This window comes from Hippocampus zosterae, chromosome 4 (genome assembly GCF_025434085.1).
Source record: "Hippocampus zosterae strain Florida chromosome 4, ASM2543408v3, whole genome shotgun sequence".
NCBI classification, from domain to species: Eukaryota; Metazoa; Chordata; class Actinopteri; order Syngnathiformes; family Syngnathidae; genus Hippocampus; species Hippocampus zosterae.
In genome coordinates, this window is record NC_067454.1 from 3056358 (window position 1) to 3074267 (window position 17910).

The 17910-nt window shown below is 44.9% G+C and overlaps 1 protein-coding gene across 2 annotated transcripts in view; it reads right to left on the reverse strand.

The window, feature by feature from the left end:
• Positions 1-17910, reverse strand: part of gpc6a (glypican 6a) — a 94795-nt gene that overhangs the window by 55456 nt on the left and 21429 nt on the right. For both annotated transcript variants that reach the window (XM_052062524.1, XM_052062523.1), the window contains exon 2: positions 17353-17511. In XM_052062524.1, the coding sequence (XP_051918484.1) occupies positions 17353-17511 (159 nt within the window). The remainder of the gene's footprint in view (positions 1-17352; positions 17512-17910) is intronic.

Consider the following 17910-nt stretch of genomic DNA (forward strand, 5'->3'; position numbering starts at 1 on the left):
GATGACGGTGCATTTTCACTCGATTGCATCGAGTGCAGTGCTACTGGGGGTGAATTGCATTCCTATCACATACCTGCTGCCAGTCGGGTAGAACTGACAACATCAATATGAGGTACTCATAATTAAAAGCCCCTTTCATACCATCCTGTGGAATCGCCGCCCGCTTTCACACAGCCCATCAATCACAGACCGACAGGTCATTTTAGCATCTTTAATATTACAATCGCTGCAACCACAGCCTTTTACAAACACCAATTGTTTGGGAATATTTTATTTGATTTTATTTTTTGACAGCAAATAGAATATCAGCTAAAATCGGTGGGGGAAAGGGTTCATTGTATTCCACTTTGACGCGGAAAACTGGACAGAATTGAGTAAAAGCCTCTTCTCAGTTCTCTAAAGAGAAAAAAAAAAACCTTAATGCGCCCTGATAGCAGCGGTGAAGGGGGTCACGTATTTGCCTTGGATAATGGGCTTTTAGACATTAATGGTGCACAGCAAGCCAGCCAAACACAGGCATATTACAATTCAGCATCTGTTAGATTAGAAGTCGTTCCGTGTCGTCCAAAGAAACCATCTGGCCCTGTAAATAAAGGATGAGTGGATATTGATGCCAGTTTGGAAGTTTGTTGCAAGATCTGTTTCTGGCTGGAAAATTGTTCTGCCACAAACAAGCCGAAAACACCTTCCGACGAATTAAAGGCAATTACTGTATTGCAGTGGTGTGCGGTCTGGGCCTGCAATGACTTCTCTGAAAGACATCATTCAACATCTATTATCGTGTGTGTGTGTGTGTGTGTGTGTGTGTGTGTGTGTGTGTGTGTGTGTGTGTGTGTGTGTGTGTTTTCGATCTATTCACTTATTTATTTTTGGACATTCAGATTTCAGCTTCTGTGTGTTGTCACGTCAATGTAATCTGCCCAGGGTCTTCTGATAGACGTATGACACATACATCCAACTAAGCAAGGGCTGTCTATTTTTTTTTAACCATTCATATTTCGTATTCAGCATTCTTTGCCTCACCTCAGGCTTAAAGCCATGTCACATTTTTCGATTAGCTGATCAGAGGTGACTAGTATATTCATTCATTCATCTTCCTAACCGCTTGATCCTCACTAGGGTCGCGGAGGCTGTAAATTTCCCCAGTGTGGGACGAATAAAGGATATCTTATCTTATCTTATAAACGTTTGAATTTGAACTTCAAAAGCTCGGCAGAAAGCAACAAACTTAACATTCATTCATTCATCTTCCGAGCCGCTTGATCCTCACTAGGGTCGCGGGGGGTGCTGGAGCCTATCCCAGCTGTCTTCGGGCAGTAGGCGGGGGACACCCTGAATCGGTTGCCAGCCAATCGCAGGGCACACAGAGACGAACAACCATTCGCACTCACACTCACACCTAGGGACAATTTAGAGTGTTCAATCAGCCTGCCACGCATGTTTTTGGAATGTGGGAGGAAACCGGAGCACCCGGAGAAAACCCACGCAGGCCCGGGGAGAACATGCAAACTCCACACAGGGAGGCCAGAGCTGGAATCGAACCCGGTACCTCTGCACTGTGAAGCCGACGTGCTAACCACTGGACTACCGGGCCGCTCGTGACTAGTATATATATATATATATATATATATATTTTTTTTTTTTTCCAAGGTGGGCTTTTAAGGGGGGAAAATGGACAGGGTGATGATATGATGGCCAACACTGTACCTCTCTGGCTAGCTTTAACTTCTAGAATAGCGACAAATAGCCATCTCTGACTACATAACACAATTCCAACTAAACTACACAGTGGCATCTATCCAGCTGAGGTGCGAATGAGGATAGGTTTTGTCTAAAATATAGCAATTTGTTGTTATAATACTCGGGCTATAACAATCTGTATCAGTGGTGAGCATGATGCAAGGAAAGAAGTCAAAATTAGCATGTTGTGCCTCATCAACTGGGAGTCGCGGCTTGGAGTTTGAAGCGGATTACGTGGGTCAGGACTAATAAAGTATTTCTTAACTTAAAACACATGGAATAGCAAAAACACATTTTTACGCCAGTTTTTGCTCCTAGGGTCAGTAATCACCGTCTCCATGGTGGCGGAGAAGCACTTCTTACACGTATCGTTCTTACAAAGCGATGACAAGGAGTCATTGACAGAAGACAGAGAAACTAATTTCTCAGATAACCGAAAATTGAAATGTAACTGATGCCAACTCTGGAGACACATATTTACAAATTTAAGGCATTAACAGCTACTAAGCCTCAGATAAATACAATTTTCCTGGCTAAAAGTTTAGTTTGGCACAAGCGACTCGCCAAATTGTATTTTTTTCAATCAAATTTTCTTCACATAGAAGTGATGGCGTCTCATTGTACTAAGCATGCGCAAAGATCGCCATAAAATAATTCAGAAAAGGGTTGGAACAAACATAATCGCAAAGTTGTAGTTGATTTTATTTTCAATCAAATGGGTCGATGAAACACAAGTGATGTCGCTAGTTTTCCTTCAGAAACACTCCCTGCCACTTCTAGAAGCTCCGATCACCACATCTCAAAGCACAAGAATAATTGTCCTTGAGGAACTTAATTACCTTTTTGCACCGCCACTCTCTGCGCAAAGTGGGTCTAAGTTAATGAATGATGAAAACTGTCATCGCTTTCACTGGCACTCATTTTTTTTTTTCTGGTTGGAGTTTTCAGCCACCGAGTCTTTGATTGTTTATGCACGTGAGAATGTTTGATTTATGAACTCATTTCATTCAGACACGATGTGACAACATGCAAAGCACACAGTACCCCCCCCCCCCCCAGCGCAAATAGAATATAAAAAGGTTATTTCATGATGGCAAGTACATTATGCTTTATAGCAAAACGTGATCCTTTGATACCTTTTGCTTGGACTAAAGACCTTCAACATCTTTTGCCCGGTGAGTTTTAAACCGACTGTCGATAATGAGAGTTCCACTCACTTTGCATAAAGAATCTCTTTGAAGCTGAATATTTGCCGTACCAAATAACCTTGCATGCTTGTAGCCCGATTGAGTTGAATTTGGGCCGATTGCATGTCTTGCCGGATAGCATTTAGTGCGCAGCGTACAGCTTTCAGAATCGGAATCAGAATCATCTTTATTGGCCAAGTATGTAGAACACACAAGGAATTTGTCTCCGGTATAACACGTAGCACTAGTATCATCGTAAACAACAAAGTCATTGAACCATTTTAGAGTAACCAGTAGTTTTGTAGTACCATTTTGTAGTACAAGAAGAGTGACTACGTCAGTGACTGTTTAAGGAGTTAATGGCTAGAGGGAAGAAGCTGTTTAAGTGTCTACTGGATTTGGTGCGCATGGATCTGTAGCGTCTGCCTGAGGGGAGTGGCTGGAAAAGGTGGTGGGCAGGGTGCGGCGGATCCAGGATCCGTGCCCTTGTCTTGACTCTTGCAATGTGCAAGTCCTCAAGAGTGGACTCAAGTGGTTCAAATGGTCATACGGACGATTCGATTTCTGACATGTTGGGCGAGTGATTACGTTTTCCATGCAGTCAGTCTTTGGGTTCAGGTCAAAAATCGGACTTTTGAAACATTCGGAACAACCCCTTCTGATGCGTTTGAGGACAGTCACTTCTGCATATTTGAAATCAGCCGATTTAAACGGCGATGCAACTGGATGTCATTTCTGCCGTAAATGAAAGCCAGTGATGTTCATGTCACCCACCGCAGGAATTAAGCAGTCTACATGGACTTTCAAAACGAGAGTACGGCTATTTTTCCAGGTGTTCAAAGGGTCTTTTGATTGCATGAAAATGTGTCTTAATTTTGACTTACCGCCACGGGACACACTTAATATCAGGTGGCAATTACTAAATCAGTCCTAAAGCCTTTCAAGCTCTGACCAGTTTAGTAAATCATGTAAAAATCTGTCACTGGAATAATATTTGACAACTACATGAAATTATTTTATTATTAGTATTACCATTATTGTTATTTTTTGTGCTGCGGGAGCTGTGGTGAGCCAAGACTGTTTTTTTTTAGTACTCCCCGGATGCTGAATATGAACAGTGCTCTACGAATAAAGTTAGATTGATTGTTGTTATGAATTCCATCGCTAGTAAAAGTTGTAGCCATAGTATTCAAGTCCATCCATCCATTAACTAAACCGCATTGTCCTCGGTAGGGTCGCGGGGTGTGCTGGAACCTATCCCAGGTGTCTTCGGGCAGTGGGCGGGGGACACCCTGAACCGGTTCCGAGCCAATCGCAGGGCACACGAAGACAAACAACCACTGGCGCTCACAATCACACTAAGGGACAATTTGGAGTGCCCAATCAACCAGCCATGTGTGTTTTGGGAATGTGGGAGGAAACCAGAGCACCCACAGAAAACCCACACAGGCATGGGAAGAACATTGAAAACTCCACACAGGCAGTCCGCAGTCGAACCCTGCACCTCTCTGCACTGTGAGGCCGAGGCACTAACCAGTCGCCCGCCATGCCGCCCTCGTATTAAAACCCTTCCTGTTATTGTATGAAAATAAATAACGCGATGCAACCTCCCAAAGTGACAAAAATTGAGTTGTCCGCCTAACTCTATCAGCTCAATGCAGCAAGATACCAGATGATTCCAGACATTGTCCTCTTTTCCTCCCTCCGAATATACTGAAGGACCGCAATGCAGCACACTCATTGGGGTTGATCCTCTCCTTTGTTGTGAATAGGGTCCGTCAGCCTGAGGCTCACACGCGGAGGGATGAAATCCTCCAATTTCAGTGACTGTTGTGTTTTGTATCTATGGGGGCATTGGAGTGTGTGAAAGCCCGGCAGAATGGGTTGGTTGTGGTCAAAAATAGCAAGCGCTGCTGGACAAAAATTGTTCGGAAGCAGACATGCTCTATCAAGGGACTGTCTGTCGATTTGAATAATAATGCACCGACTGCACAGCTTCGCTGGTGGATGGGCAGAGCGGCCAGAAAAAAAATCCATTAAGCCACGACCAGTTTTTAGGCATACCAACAGCGCGTCAAAAAAAAAAAAACATTTGAACCTTGAAATACGAATAAATGAGAAGACCAGCTGGACTCGTAATTTGAATTCTTTGCATTGCAAAACAGGCGGCCCGGTAGTCCAGCGGTTAGCACGTCGGCTTCACAGTGCAGAGGTACCGGGTTCGATTCCAGCTCCGGCCTCCCTGTGTGGAGTTTGCATGTTCTCCCCGGGCCTGCGTGGGTTTTCTCCGGGTGCTCCGGTTTCCTCCCACATTCCAAAAACATACATGGCAGGCTTATTGGACGCTCTAAATTGTCCCTAGGTGTGAGTGTGAGTGCGGATGGTTGTTCGTTTCTGTGTGCCCTGCGATTGGCTGGCAACCGATTCAGGGTGTCCCCCGCCTACTGCCCGAAGACAGCTGGGATAGGCTCCAGCACCCCCCGCGACCCTAGTGAGGATCAAGCGGCTCGGAAGATGCATTGCAAAACGTTGTTTTCAATTCTACGCTCTCCAACCGTTTTCGGAGCAAACATTTCAGTCTTTCAAAGTCATTAATTGTACTACCAAAGATCCCGTTCAGAGTCAATCCCAGCTGACTTTTGGTGAGAGGCGGGATTTTCGCCCTGGACTGGTCGTGAGTCAGCCTCAGTTCACCAATTGACACGTTTAATCATTTTTACAGTCTCCAATTACACTAACGTGAGGTTTTGGACTGTGAGAAGAAATCGTTGTCAACCCAAACAAGGGATCAAGCCGCCTATGGGGTCACTGCGGTGATTTGTAGACATGCGACCCGGACACAAGAAAGTCTGTATTTTTGCAGGGCAACCTTGTTTTTTTTTCCCAGCGAAATGTGCAACAACATATATATTTCTCAGCATTTTCTTGACATTAAAAGTCTTAAAAGTCTCGGATGCAGTTCAAAATGCATCTTGATCAACCTTTTTGGAAGACCACCCAGCACATTTTCACTCGCATTGAAGCTGCGGCAGATGAAAGAACCCAAAAGGCCAAATCCTATTTAAGTGGCCTTTACGTGACATTTCTTCAGCCTGTTTAACATTTGGCAAATTAAACATTCCTTTGCGAATGCGGACTTTGTATTGTTTTTCATTTTCATTCCCGACAGCACCGACGCCATATTTCTGAGTTTGCAACAGAATGATCTGAAAAACGTTAGATGCTTCCAGTATAGCGGCATTACAGCGACAGAGATATGGTTATTTTTTCAGGCTCTTGGGAACACAATCCAAGAAAAAGAAAGAAAGAAACTGCATTGCATAAACCGTGTATTGGAAGGGCTCCGTTAGATGTTACACTTGATGGACGAGTATCAGTAAACGTTTCTATTAAGGTCCGAAAACACGATGCACCCACCAACTCTATTGAGGAAGGCTGCCGGTTGCATTACGAAACAATTTCCTGACATGAATTTGTCCCCCCTGGGACGCCTTGAGAGCATTTCCTCCGTTTTCTTTCACCGATGTCTCGGCAGAAAAATAGAGAACATGTTTCTTTTTGTTCTTAGATAATGAGCTTCTGCCAGCGGCCAGAACTACAAGGTGAGACATAATAGCAGCTGTCTAAAATTTCCATTGAACAACACGTTTTCATCGTCTCTGTACATGCTCGAGAGGCATGTAAACACAGCGGAATAAATACGCACCGCCTCAGATGGCCAACTCGGCTTCACGTTCAGAGCACAACAGGTGAATATTTCTGATCTCCCTCAACAAGGAAGAAAGCCACTTACTTCTGGGCTCAGGTGACCACTGAAAACCATTCACGGCCATGTTTTGCCATGTTTCGAACCATAATCAGGTTCAGCATTGAAAGTGACAACACCATGTGGCTCCGCCCATTGTTGCAATTGTGATCAATCAACCCGTCCTGATCAATTATGCAAAAAGTGCAATTTATTTTCCAAAATAGTCTATCCTCATTATTTTCTTTTACATTTTCTCAGTAACGGATGCTTTGAAAATCAAATCGTGGAATGGTGCAACCTTCCCAAAATTGAAGGAAGAAAAAGTCAGATCAATAATTTTGAATATGAATGGACCAATTCCAATCCAAATGTATTCCTACACGCTCACTGACTTGAATACATATTTCTAAACCGTTATCGTGATGCATCTGCACCCTCAGACTGCATGCTGAGCGGCGCATTGGTCGATACGCACCACCAGCACTGGAGCCCCACAGGGATGTGTCCTCTCGCCACTGCTCTTCTCTCTATACACAAACATTGCACCTCAACAGATCGAGCTGTCAAACTCATAAAGTTCGCAGACGACAGCACGGCCATCGGTCTCATCAAAGACGGCGACGAGTCTGCGTACCGCCAACAAGTGGAGCAGCTGGAGCTCTGGTGCGGCCGACACAACCTCAGGCTGAACACGCTCAAGACTGTAGAGATGATCGTGGACTTCAGGAAACATTCTTCTCCTCAGTTGCCCCTCACACTATCCAACTGCCCTGTGTCAACCGTCAAGACCTTCAAGTTCCTGGGAATCACAGTCTCCCAGGACATGAAGTGGGAAGTCAACACCATCTCCATCCTGAAAAGGGCCCGGCAGCGGATGTACTTCCTTAGGCTGCTGAGGAAGCATGGCCTGCCACAGGAGGTGCTACGACAGTTCTACACGGCAGTCATCGAATCAATCCTGTGTTCTTCCATCACGGTTTGGTTTGGGGCCGCCACAAAAAAGGACAAAATCCGACTTCAACGGACAGTTAGGACGGCAGAAAAAATCGTTGGCACCGCCCTACCCACTCTTGAGGACTTGCACACTGCAAGAATCAAGACAAGGGCACGGAAAATCCTCCTGGATCCCCCGCACCCTGCCCACCACCTTTTTCAGCCACTCCCCTCAGGCAGACGCTACAGATCTATGCGCAACAATCCAGTAGACACTTAAACAGCTTCTTCCCTCTAGCCATTAACTCCTTAAACAGTCACTGACATAGTCACTCTTCTTGCACCACAAAAATGGTACTACAAAACTACTGGTATACTCTAAAATGATTCAATGATTTTGTTGTTTACGATGATACTAGTGCAGCGTGTTATACCGGAGACAAATTCCTTGTGTGTTCTACATACTTCGCCAATAAAGATGATTCCGATTCTGATTCTGCTTCTGAATATGCTCCAGTGAGAATGACAACACAATCGATGTTTTTACGGCCTTTACCGGTGCTCGGGTTACTCTTTTCGAAAGTAACGTGGAGATTCGGTGGTCGAACGCGAGATCGTTCTCTCGGTGCCGGCTCTGGCATTAGATCATACGTGAAAAAGGTCTCGGGATTCATGAAGCTTCACTTCATAGATCCACCCTGATGATGAGTCAGCCAGACATCTGCTCGTAATTTTTCTGTCATTCTCCCACTTGTATATCAAAGTCTCGCTAATAAAACCGCAGCGGGCGTCTTTACAACGTCAAGATTTTTAGGAGCAAGAGGGAGGTGAGTGTCCAGGAGAGTGAGTCCGCAACCTGTCCCTTTTTTTTATATCACCGCGCCGCTTCAATCCTGTACATGGCGCGCTGAGGAATTTGTAAAAGCCCCATCTGTTGAAATCTTGAACTCATTCAGTGCCAGACATTTACTGATCTTTTTATACCCTTCAGTGTGAAAAAAAACCCCACAAAAAAAGCATATAAGGATCGAATGCCTGGATTCTTCAAAAAAAAATTTGTCACGACAATCGCTCTTGTCGAGCTGGGAGCCGCTCAGGACTTTAGTGATCTAATGCGACTGCGTTAATGGTTGAACGATGCAGATCACATTTCGTTCCAAGCGTACCTTCACTCCAGACGTGGCGAACCTTGAAGGCAAAAGCAAACTGCTGTGATTTTCCGTTGGATGAATTATCTCGTCATAAGCCACCTTTTTTTTGCTGCATCTCTGCGTCTGACACAGAGTTCAATGCCGGAGTCAATTAGCCAGCCTCAAAGAATCAAAGTTTTTTTGTTTTTTTCTTCCTCTCTTTGGATTGCGATACAACTTGTTGAATAGAAAGAAGCAAATTGACTGCACACGCTGCTTCTTTACGGTGACCATTAAGAGTAATTTTGTCTGGGGCGCCGTTGTTGGAGTGGCTGGCTCTGTGCTTGAAAGAATCCCAGGCAGCGCTTTGTTTGATGAATCTTTCCTGCGGAGTGATTCTTGTCTTCGAAGCAACAAAGACTGTGCCGTGTGTCTCTCAATCCTCCGTCCGTGGATGTCATTTTTAATTAGATGAAAGCATTTTTTCAGAATGATGCATCGAGTGCCTCCCTTGGCAAAACGAGGTGGGAGGGAGGATTTTTTTTTTCAGATTCAGAAAACTATTTATCCCCATGAGGCAATTAGGACTTAACAGGCACGCTGTGCGCAAGAAACATGAAAATGACGGGATGACGGGACTTGGTTGGTCTAGATCAGAAAAGCTGTACAAAAGAAGTTACGAAGAAGTGATTTTTGGACCTTTTTTTCAGCACAGCATTTCAGTTCAAGGAAAGAATTTAAAAAAAAGAAAAAAGCGGCCCATATTTTGCCAAGTCCTTGGATTTTGTCCTCATCTTGGCCGCAGCTGCTTGCAGGACGAGCCTTCCTTCCTCTTATAGCCTCCCCTTGAAGCTCACCAGCGGGACTGAGTTAGTGTGTTCTGCCTACGCAGTCATCCATCGCCAAGTCGAAAAGTGACATCGGGTTACGGCCTGCGCGAGTTGATGGAAGCTGCCACCGAGTCTCAGCCAAAAAAGCGCTGCTGGACAAGGCCCACATTTGCCCGTTCCCGAGAGAATTTCTGTCTCGCTGACATTCACTTAAGATAACACATGGACATCAAAACAGAGGTTATTTATTCATGAACATTTCCAGGAACAGTGTGCGTTTGCGCCTGGTTTTGGATTTCATTAGAAATGGGACATGGGACTGTCACGGAGGTTTCGTCTTCATTACCGAGATGAAGGCTTGAAATCAATGGTTGACCTGACCTCAGTGTCCTGCACCTCCTTGTCTATTTTCATGTCCTCTCCGGTGTAATGACATTTTTGTGCCGTGAGATGGCTGGGTTGTCCTACCTTGTCCTTCGTCAGGAGGGGCGTTTATTTATTTATTTATTTATTTTACGGTTAGCTATTTGGTTGGCTCCAATATAGTCTACGTGGATTTGAAAACAACCTTCTGTCTTTCTATTCCCTCAGACCACAATTTCCACAGATTCTGAACAACATCTGATCCAAGATGCTTGAAATAGCCGTAGCCCAAATTTCCACATCGGTCGCATGAATGTCATGAAGGATCTTTATCGTGTATCGAGTGCTTCAAGAAAGGCCACTTGATTGACAGGTGGTGGTCGGCGCAGCAACGCCCCGTACCTCAATGAACTGCGAATTCTTGTGAACGTAGCAAATTTTTGTAAAACGTTCCAAACATGTTTGCATTTAGTTTTACTTCCCGAGAGTATTTCTGTCTCACCGACATTCGCTTAGGATAACACATAGACACCTGTCTTTTGCAAACATTTCCCAAAAATTTGTGCGTGGTCTCTAAGCATCCCTAAAACACGCTAAAGTCGCCCATGATTTACGTGAATGCGACAAAAAAAACAGTACTTGCGTCAGCGTTATATTTAAGCGTGGGTCCAAGAATCATGACTGAATGCTAGGCATCTCAGGCTGAGGTTAAAACATGAAAACGTGAAAGCCATGTGGTTGCTCGGAGGAGGGGTCGAGTAACATGAGCTCACAAAATGGCTCCAGTTGAAGTCATGGATGAATTTGCTTGAATGATACGACTCATTGAGCGGCACGGTTGTCGACTGGTTAGCATGTTAGCCTCATGGTGCCGAGGTGCAGAGTTGGGCTTCCAGCCTTCCTGTGTGGACTTGGCGTGTTTTGCCTGCGTGGGTTTTTGTCCGGGTACGTCGGTGTCTACCCACATTCCAAAAACATGCGTGACAGGGTAATGGAACTCTCCAAATAGTCCCTGGTTGTGATTGTTGGTCCATGTGTGCCTTGCCTTTTGGCTAGCAACAGGTTCAGGGTGGACCCCCGCCTACTACCGGTGTGGACTTGGCGTGTTTTGCCTGCGTGGGGTTTTTGTCCGGGTACTTCGGTGTCTTCCCACATTCCAAAAACATGTGTGACGGGCTAATGGAACTCTCCAAATAGTCCCTAGTTGTGATTGTTGGTCTATGTGTGCCTTGCCTTTTGGCTAGCAACAGGTTCAGGGTGGACCCCCGCCTACTACCGGTGTGGATTTGGCGTGTTTTGCCTGTGTGGGTTTTTATCCGGGGACGTCGGCGTCTTCCCCCATTCTAAAAACATGCGTGACAGGCTAATGGAACTCTCCAAATAGTCCCGGGTTGTGATTGTTGGTCTATATGTGCCTTGCCTTTTGGATAGCAACAGGTTCAGGGTGGACCCCCACCTACTACCGGTGTGGATTTGGCGTGTTTTGCCTGCGTGGGTTTTTATCCGGGTACGTCGGTGTCTTCCCACATTCTAAAACCATGCGTGACAGGCTAATGGAACTCTCCAAATAGTCCCTGGTTGTGATTGTTGGTCTATGTGTGCCTTGCCTTTTGGCTAGCAACAGGTTCAGGGTGGACCCCCGCCTACTACCGGTGTGGATTTGGCGTGTTTTGCCTGCGTGGGTTTTTATCCGGGTACCTCGGTGTCTTCCCGCATTCTAAAAACATGCGTGACAGGCTCTTGGAACTCTCCAAATAGTCCCTGGTTGTGATTGTTGGTCTATGTGTGCCTTGCCTTTTGGCTAGCAACAGGTTCAGGGTGGACCCCCGCCTACTACCGGTGTGGATTTGGCGTGTTTTGCCTGCGTGGGTTTTTATCCGGGTACGTCAGTGTCTTCCCGCATTCTAAAAACATGCGTGACAGGCTCTTGGAACTGTCCAAATAGTCCCTGGTTGTGATTGTTGGTCTATGTGTGCCTTGCCTTTTGGCTAGCAACAGGTTCAGGGTGGACCCACGCCTACTACCGGTGTGGATTTGGCGTGTTTTGCCTGCGTGGGTTTTTATCCGGGTACGTCGGTGTCTTCCCACATTCCAAAAACATGTGTGACAGGCTAATGGAACTCTCCAAATAGTCCGTGGTTGTGACTGTTGGTCTATGTGTGCCTTGCCTTTTGGCTAGCAAGAGGTTAAGGGTGGACCCCCGCCTACTACCGGTGTGGACTTGGTGTGTTTTGCCTGCGTGGGTTTTTATCCGGGTACGTCGGTGTCTTCCCACATTCCAAAAACATGCGTGACAGGCTCTTGGAACTCTCCAAATAGTCCCTGGTTGTGATTGTTGGTCTATGTGTGCCTTGCCTTTTGGCTAGCAACAGGTTCAGGGTGGACCCCCGCCTACTACCGGTGTGGACTTGGCGCGTTTTGCCTGCGTGGGTTTTTATCCGGGTACTTCGGTGTCTTCCCACATTCCAAAAACATGCGTGACGGGCTAATGGAACTCTCCAAATAGTCCCTAGTTGTGATTGTTGGTTTATGTGTGCCTTGCCTTTTGGCTAGCAACAGGTTCAGGGTGGACCCCCACCTACTACCAGTGTGGACTTGGCGTGTTTTGCCTGCGTGGGTTTTTGTCCGGGTACGTCCGTGTCTTCCCGCATTCCAAAAACATGCGTGACAGGCTAATGGAACTCTCCAAATAGTCCCTGGTTCTGATTGCTGGTCTATGTGTCCCTTGCCTTTTGGCTAGCAACAGAATCAGGCTGGACCCCCTGCCTACTATCGGAAGACACCTGGGAGAGGCTTCAGCACGATCCTCGTGAGGAAAAGTGGATGAGAAAATGGACGGATAGATGGATACGACTCGCGTTACTCAGCAAGATGTTCAGTATGTCTTGCGTGATCTTGAGAACACGGCAGAATTCACTTGAGGTCCAAATCGGAGACCCATGGCGTTGGCGCCATTGGAAAACCGTACTAAACCAATGCCAAGTTTGTAGCGCCTCTCTCTAGCGACGGTTACAGCTCAGCACTCAACTTAATTTCCAATGGCAATAACGCGGCTTCGCGTTTTACCTCGGAGCAATCAATTCATCATATCGTTAATTAGAAGAAAGGGACGGCAATGAGAAGTTGAACTTGTTTTACTTTAATGCTGGCATTCCAAGGTCTTCCGACTCTCACAGGGATTCCTTCAAAGAACGCGGACCAGATTAGAGCCCCGGGACCTCTGGGATCACGATTTTCCAAGACTAATCCCCTGAAGAATATCGTCATTTGCATGTGGGGACGACGTGGATTTTACGGTCGCGCCTGATCTTCAAGTCAAAATGTCAGCTACACCCTCAGCCTTTATTTCAAACGGAAGACGCTCCTCTTTCTGAGGCCGGGTTGCTTTGAGACGACTAATTGATACAATTGAGTAAAAATTGCCCAAAACCACAGACGGCAAATGACAGCGCGTCGCTCCAACAAAGATAAATCTTCAACACGGCCTCCGGCCGAACATCTTTTTTATCAAATGAATCATTGCATGAATTATTGATACCATCAGCCAATTACACGATGTGCAAAGGAGGATCTTAATTGCAAATCGCGCCATAAACTTCAACGTAAACAAAGAGTAGATCATCGTTAGATCCATAAAGACATCCAAAGTCTGAAAACAACATTATTAAGAATAATAACGCAAATATTCCAAATGGCCGATAACGAAGGTAAACACATCATTTGTTTTATCTACGATGACAAAATGGTAATTATCATTTCGGCGCATCTCTTCACGGCCGAACTGGGAGCGGAGCGTAATGAGGACCTTCGAGACTGATGGAAGCATTTGATGTTAGCTATGAGTTGTTGGCATTTGACTTAGTAAATACTTCATTGAACATAACCGCGAATCATGAATGGGAAGAGTTTGTGAGATGCTAAAATTTCTTGGACAGGCTGACAAAAACTGCTTTGCCGTCGTTTTGGCTTCAAGACGCTACGGCTTCTTATTTACTTTCAAACGTCGTTTGTCGCCAATGTGTGCGCATTTTGAGCTTGACGTCTCCTCTTTCATCTATAATCAACAAAGCGGATGTAGGGAAAGTCATTGGAATTGCAGGACTGTCCGTGTCTTATGTTATGTGTTTTTTTGTTTGTGTATTTTGTTATTTTAGGTTTACTGGGCTGGTGTACAGCGCGATCTCAATCAAGATGTAACTTATAGTACTCATACAAACTAACACAGCTTAACGAAGCAATCTACTCCTGTGCTGGACAAAAACAATTTATTTTTTATTAAAAACTCCTCCAATTTAAAGTGATAAAACCTTTGGGTTGACAACAAGATGTAACGCAAGATCCTAGCACAAAAACGACTGTTTGGTGGTACCATTGTCTGTTCTAAAACTCAAACCTGGACTTTCTTGTGACTGATTGTACAAAAAAAAAAAAGAAGTCTGCCTCATTTTCAGGACATTTAGTGTGCCATGGAACAATCGGTGTGGAATGTGTCTCTTATAACTGAGATTGGAAATGGCAGACGTGAGAATGACTGGTGAACGACCAGTCCTCGGGGACATGAAGTTGTCATCATTGGCCCTGAGGCCCAGAGAGATTAAAAAAAACAACTAATATACAAACACTATCTTTACACGCCTCACCTCAGGTTAAAAATAAAAAAAATTAAAAAAAAAAAAGAAAAAAATCTGGGTGTTTTTCTGGACTCTGAGCTCACTTTTATTCCACATATTAAAAATGGAACATAACCACAAAAAAAAAACTAATATACAAACACTATCTTTACACGCCTCACCTCAGGTTAAAAATAATAAAAAAAAAAAATAATAAAGAAAAAAATCTGGGTGTTTTTCTGGACTCTGAGCTCACTTTTATTCCACATATTAAAAATGGAACAAAACCAAAAAAAAAATCGGTCTTTTGAAGAACATCGCCAGCAAGTCTGCCCTTTTCTCCCTCTCTCTGTCCAACACAGAGACAGCAACGCGTGCTTTCATCTCCAATCGAATTGATGACTGTCATGCCTTGCTTTCTGGGTTTGCTTAAAAAAAAAATAATAATAATAAAGCATTTCATCTCTGCATTTACTATGGACTGGAAAGTGGGAGCATATTAGTCTCTCCAAATCTCTCCTCGTGTGTTTCGGGATTGATTTGAAAGTAGAATTGCCGCTGTTTCAATGTCTTTATGTTCGAAGGCCTTGATATCTCTCCGAACCGCTTTTACCGGGTGAACCCTCGCGGGCTCTGACATCCTCCGGTATTGGCCTTTTTAATCATTCCAAAACGCGGGACACACATTCACGGCAAGGGCACCGTTCCAGTTTTACGGCCCCCCCCCCCCCCGTTTGTGGAAAAGCCTGCCTCGGGGCCTCAGAGACGCTTCATGTTTTAATGAAGACCTATTTAATGTATGTCTTTCTTTTATTCATCTTGACTTCTGTTTTAATTTCTTAAAATCTTATCAGATCTCAGTGCAGCACGTGAATTTTTTTTTTGTGGTGGTGCTGCACGGGGTTGGGGGGCAGGGGGACTCGGCAGCGATGGCGGCTCCTTGTTATGGTTTTTCCGTCCGTGTCTGTGTGTATATGTGGTTGAGGGTTTTAACGTTTTATTTTCATTTTACTTTAATAAGCGGACGGGGTTGTGATGAAAAATATCGGAAAGTAATTATCGTAAAAGAGACCGTTTCGGAGAACTCCTGTGCACTTCCAGCTAAAAAGCCAGTCCACTGTTCTGCGGCCAGGAGGAAAATCACACTGCCCCCCCCCCCCCTTCATGAATCTGAGATTTAACGTGTCGTCAAACCTTCCTTCCCAGCACCACGTAGACCTAACCGGCCAGGACATCCAAGTATTCCAGTTCATGCCTTCATCACATCTCGGCTGGATTACTGGAACGCACTTTATCATGGCGTCAGCTAATCCTCCATTAAGCATCTCCAGTTGGTCCAAAATGCCGCTGCTCGCCTCTTGACAAATACGAGTAAATACTGCTCCTCTCTACATCTTCGAGTTCTTTTGAAGATCCCATTATTTGTTTTCAAATCTTGAAATGGCCTCGCTCCAACTTAACTCTCTGAGCTCATCCGCCCCCGACACACCTGCCCAGACATTATTAGAGGTACCAAGAGCTAAGCGGAGGCTCAGAGGGGATGGAGCCGCCTTTCCCGTTGCTCCGTCGCTGCACATCTTTAAAACTCATTTTTATTCTCTGGCTTTTTGACTCAGCATGAGACTTAATTTTTAATTTATTTTTTTATAGTTTTGATACTTTCTACTGTCTTGGTTATTAATTTGTTGTTTTATTGCCATATGCTTGACAACCAGCAATATAATTTTTGGAATGTGAGAGTTCTGTGAGCAGAAAACAGCGGGAGGAAATTATGACGGGATGCCAGCCAATCGCAATGCACACAGAGACAAACAACCATCTGCACTCACACTCACACCTTGGGACAATTTGGAGTGTTCAATCAGTCTGCCGTGCATGTTTTTGGAAGGTTTGAGGATACCGGAGTACCCGGAGAAAACCCACGCAGGCCCGGGGAGAACATGCAAACTCCACACAGGGAGGCCGGAGCTGGAATTGAACCCGGTACCTCTGCACTGTGAGGTCAGAGGTCAGTAGAACAAAAAAGGGAGCAGAAAACTTTGTTATGTAATGTGTCTAACTACAATATCGGCATGCATGGAAAAAAAAATGCAGCATGCACATTTCAAACAAGCAGGTTATTAATATTTTGAGACAAATGCTTTGACTGCGTAACGAGACTTGTTTATCATTGTAGCCTATTAGCATATTTTGCTTTTCAGGGCATCGCATTGCTAAAAACAAATAATGTGGAGAATTTATTGTCACCATGACTTAAGGTCTAATATGATCCAAATGATATTCCGCACAATTTGTTCGCCTTGTATCACGGTGGCTATAAGTACAAAATAACAGCGTTTTCTTTTTTTCCGACCAGTGCAAACGGCATTTTTATTCAAATAGCCTTTGGGTACTCACTGTGCAATTATACATCAGGGCATTTTTGATTGAAAACTGATAGAAATAGAAACTTGCATTTATTCAAATGAAGCTGCCGTTATAAAGCGCTAATGGGGAGCAGTCAAATAGAGGAAAAAGAAGAAATCCATTCGAATCATGAGACCAAGCCAGCATATGTCTCGAAGTCCAAAAAAGGAACACGCCGACCGATGTAGCAGACAGGATAACATCGATGAAAGAGCGAGAACCCCTTCAATCCAAGCCGTCTGCCCATATCTTATTAAATACCCGTCACGGTAATTATTAATCATTCCGTCAGGAGTCGGCATCTCCAAGTCTGACCGGACTCGCATGAATGCATTCGCTGAGAGTGTCTGGAAAAAGTCATTTTCGACGAAACAACCACCCCCCCCCCCCACCCCTGTGGCTTACCGTCAAACTTTTTATGGCTGGAAACAAACGTCGCTCTCATGTTGTGGCTCCTCTCCTCCACCAACTTCTCAAACTCCATCTTGCTCTGCTGGTTGAGCTTGTCTTCCATGTCGGATGTGCAGCAGGTGTATCCCTGAGGACAGACGCGCAGGTGCTCACCTGAGAGACGAGAAAAAAGAAAAAAAAATTGTTTGTACATTCATCACAACCACTACAGTCACTTTTTTTTTTCAAAGGCCTGCGCTGCGTCTTTGATCACAACACAAGGTTGTGATGGTTTTTTTTTTGTTGTTTTTTTCGTTCCCTCAGATGAGGACTGTAACAAATTGCCACGGATGAGTGACCTGCAAGTGCACATGCATTCTCGGCGGAGAATGACAGCACCAGCAATGGAGCAGGGGTAGGGTTAGTGTGTGTGTGTGGGGGGGGGGGGGGGGGGTAGTTATTTTTACAATCTTTGTTATCATACAAATAGTTTCGCGGGTGTGAACAAGCAACATCAAGTAGCCCAAAAGAAAAAAAAAAGGGGGCATCAGAAAAATTTAAGGACCCACAATA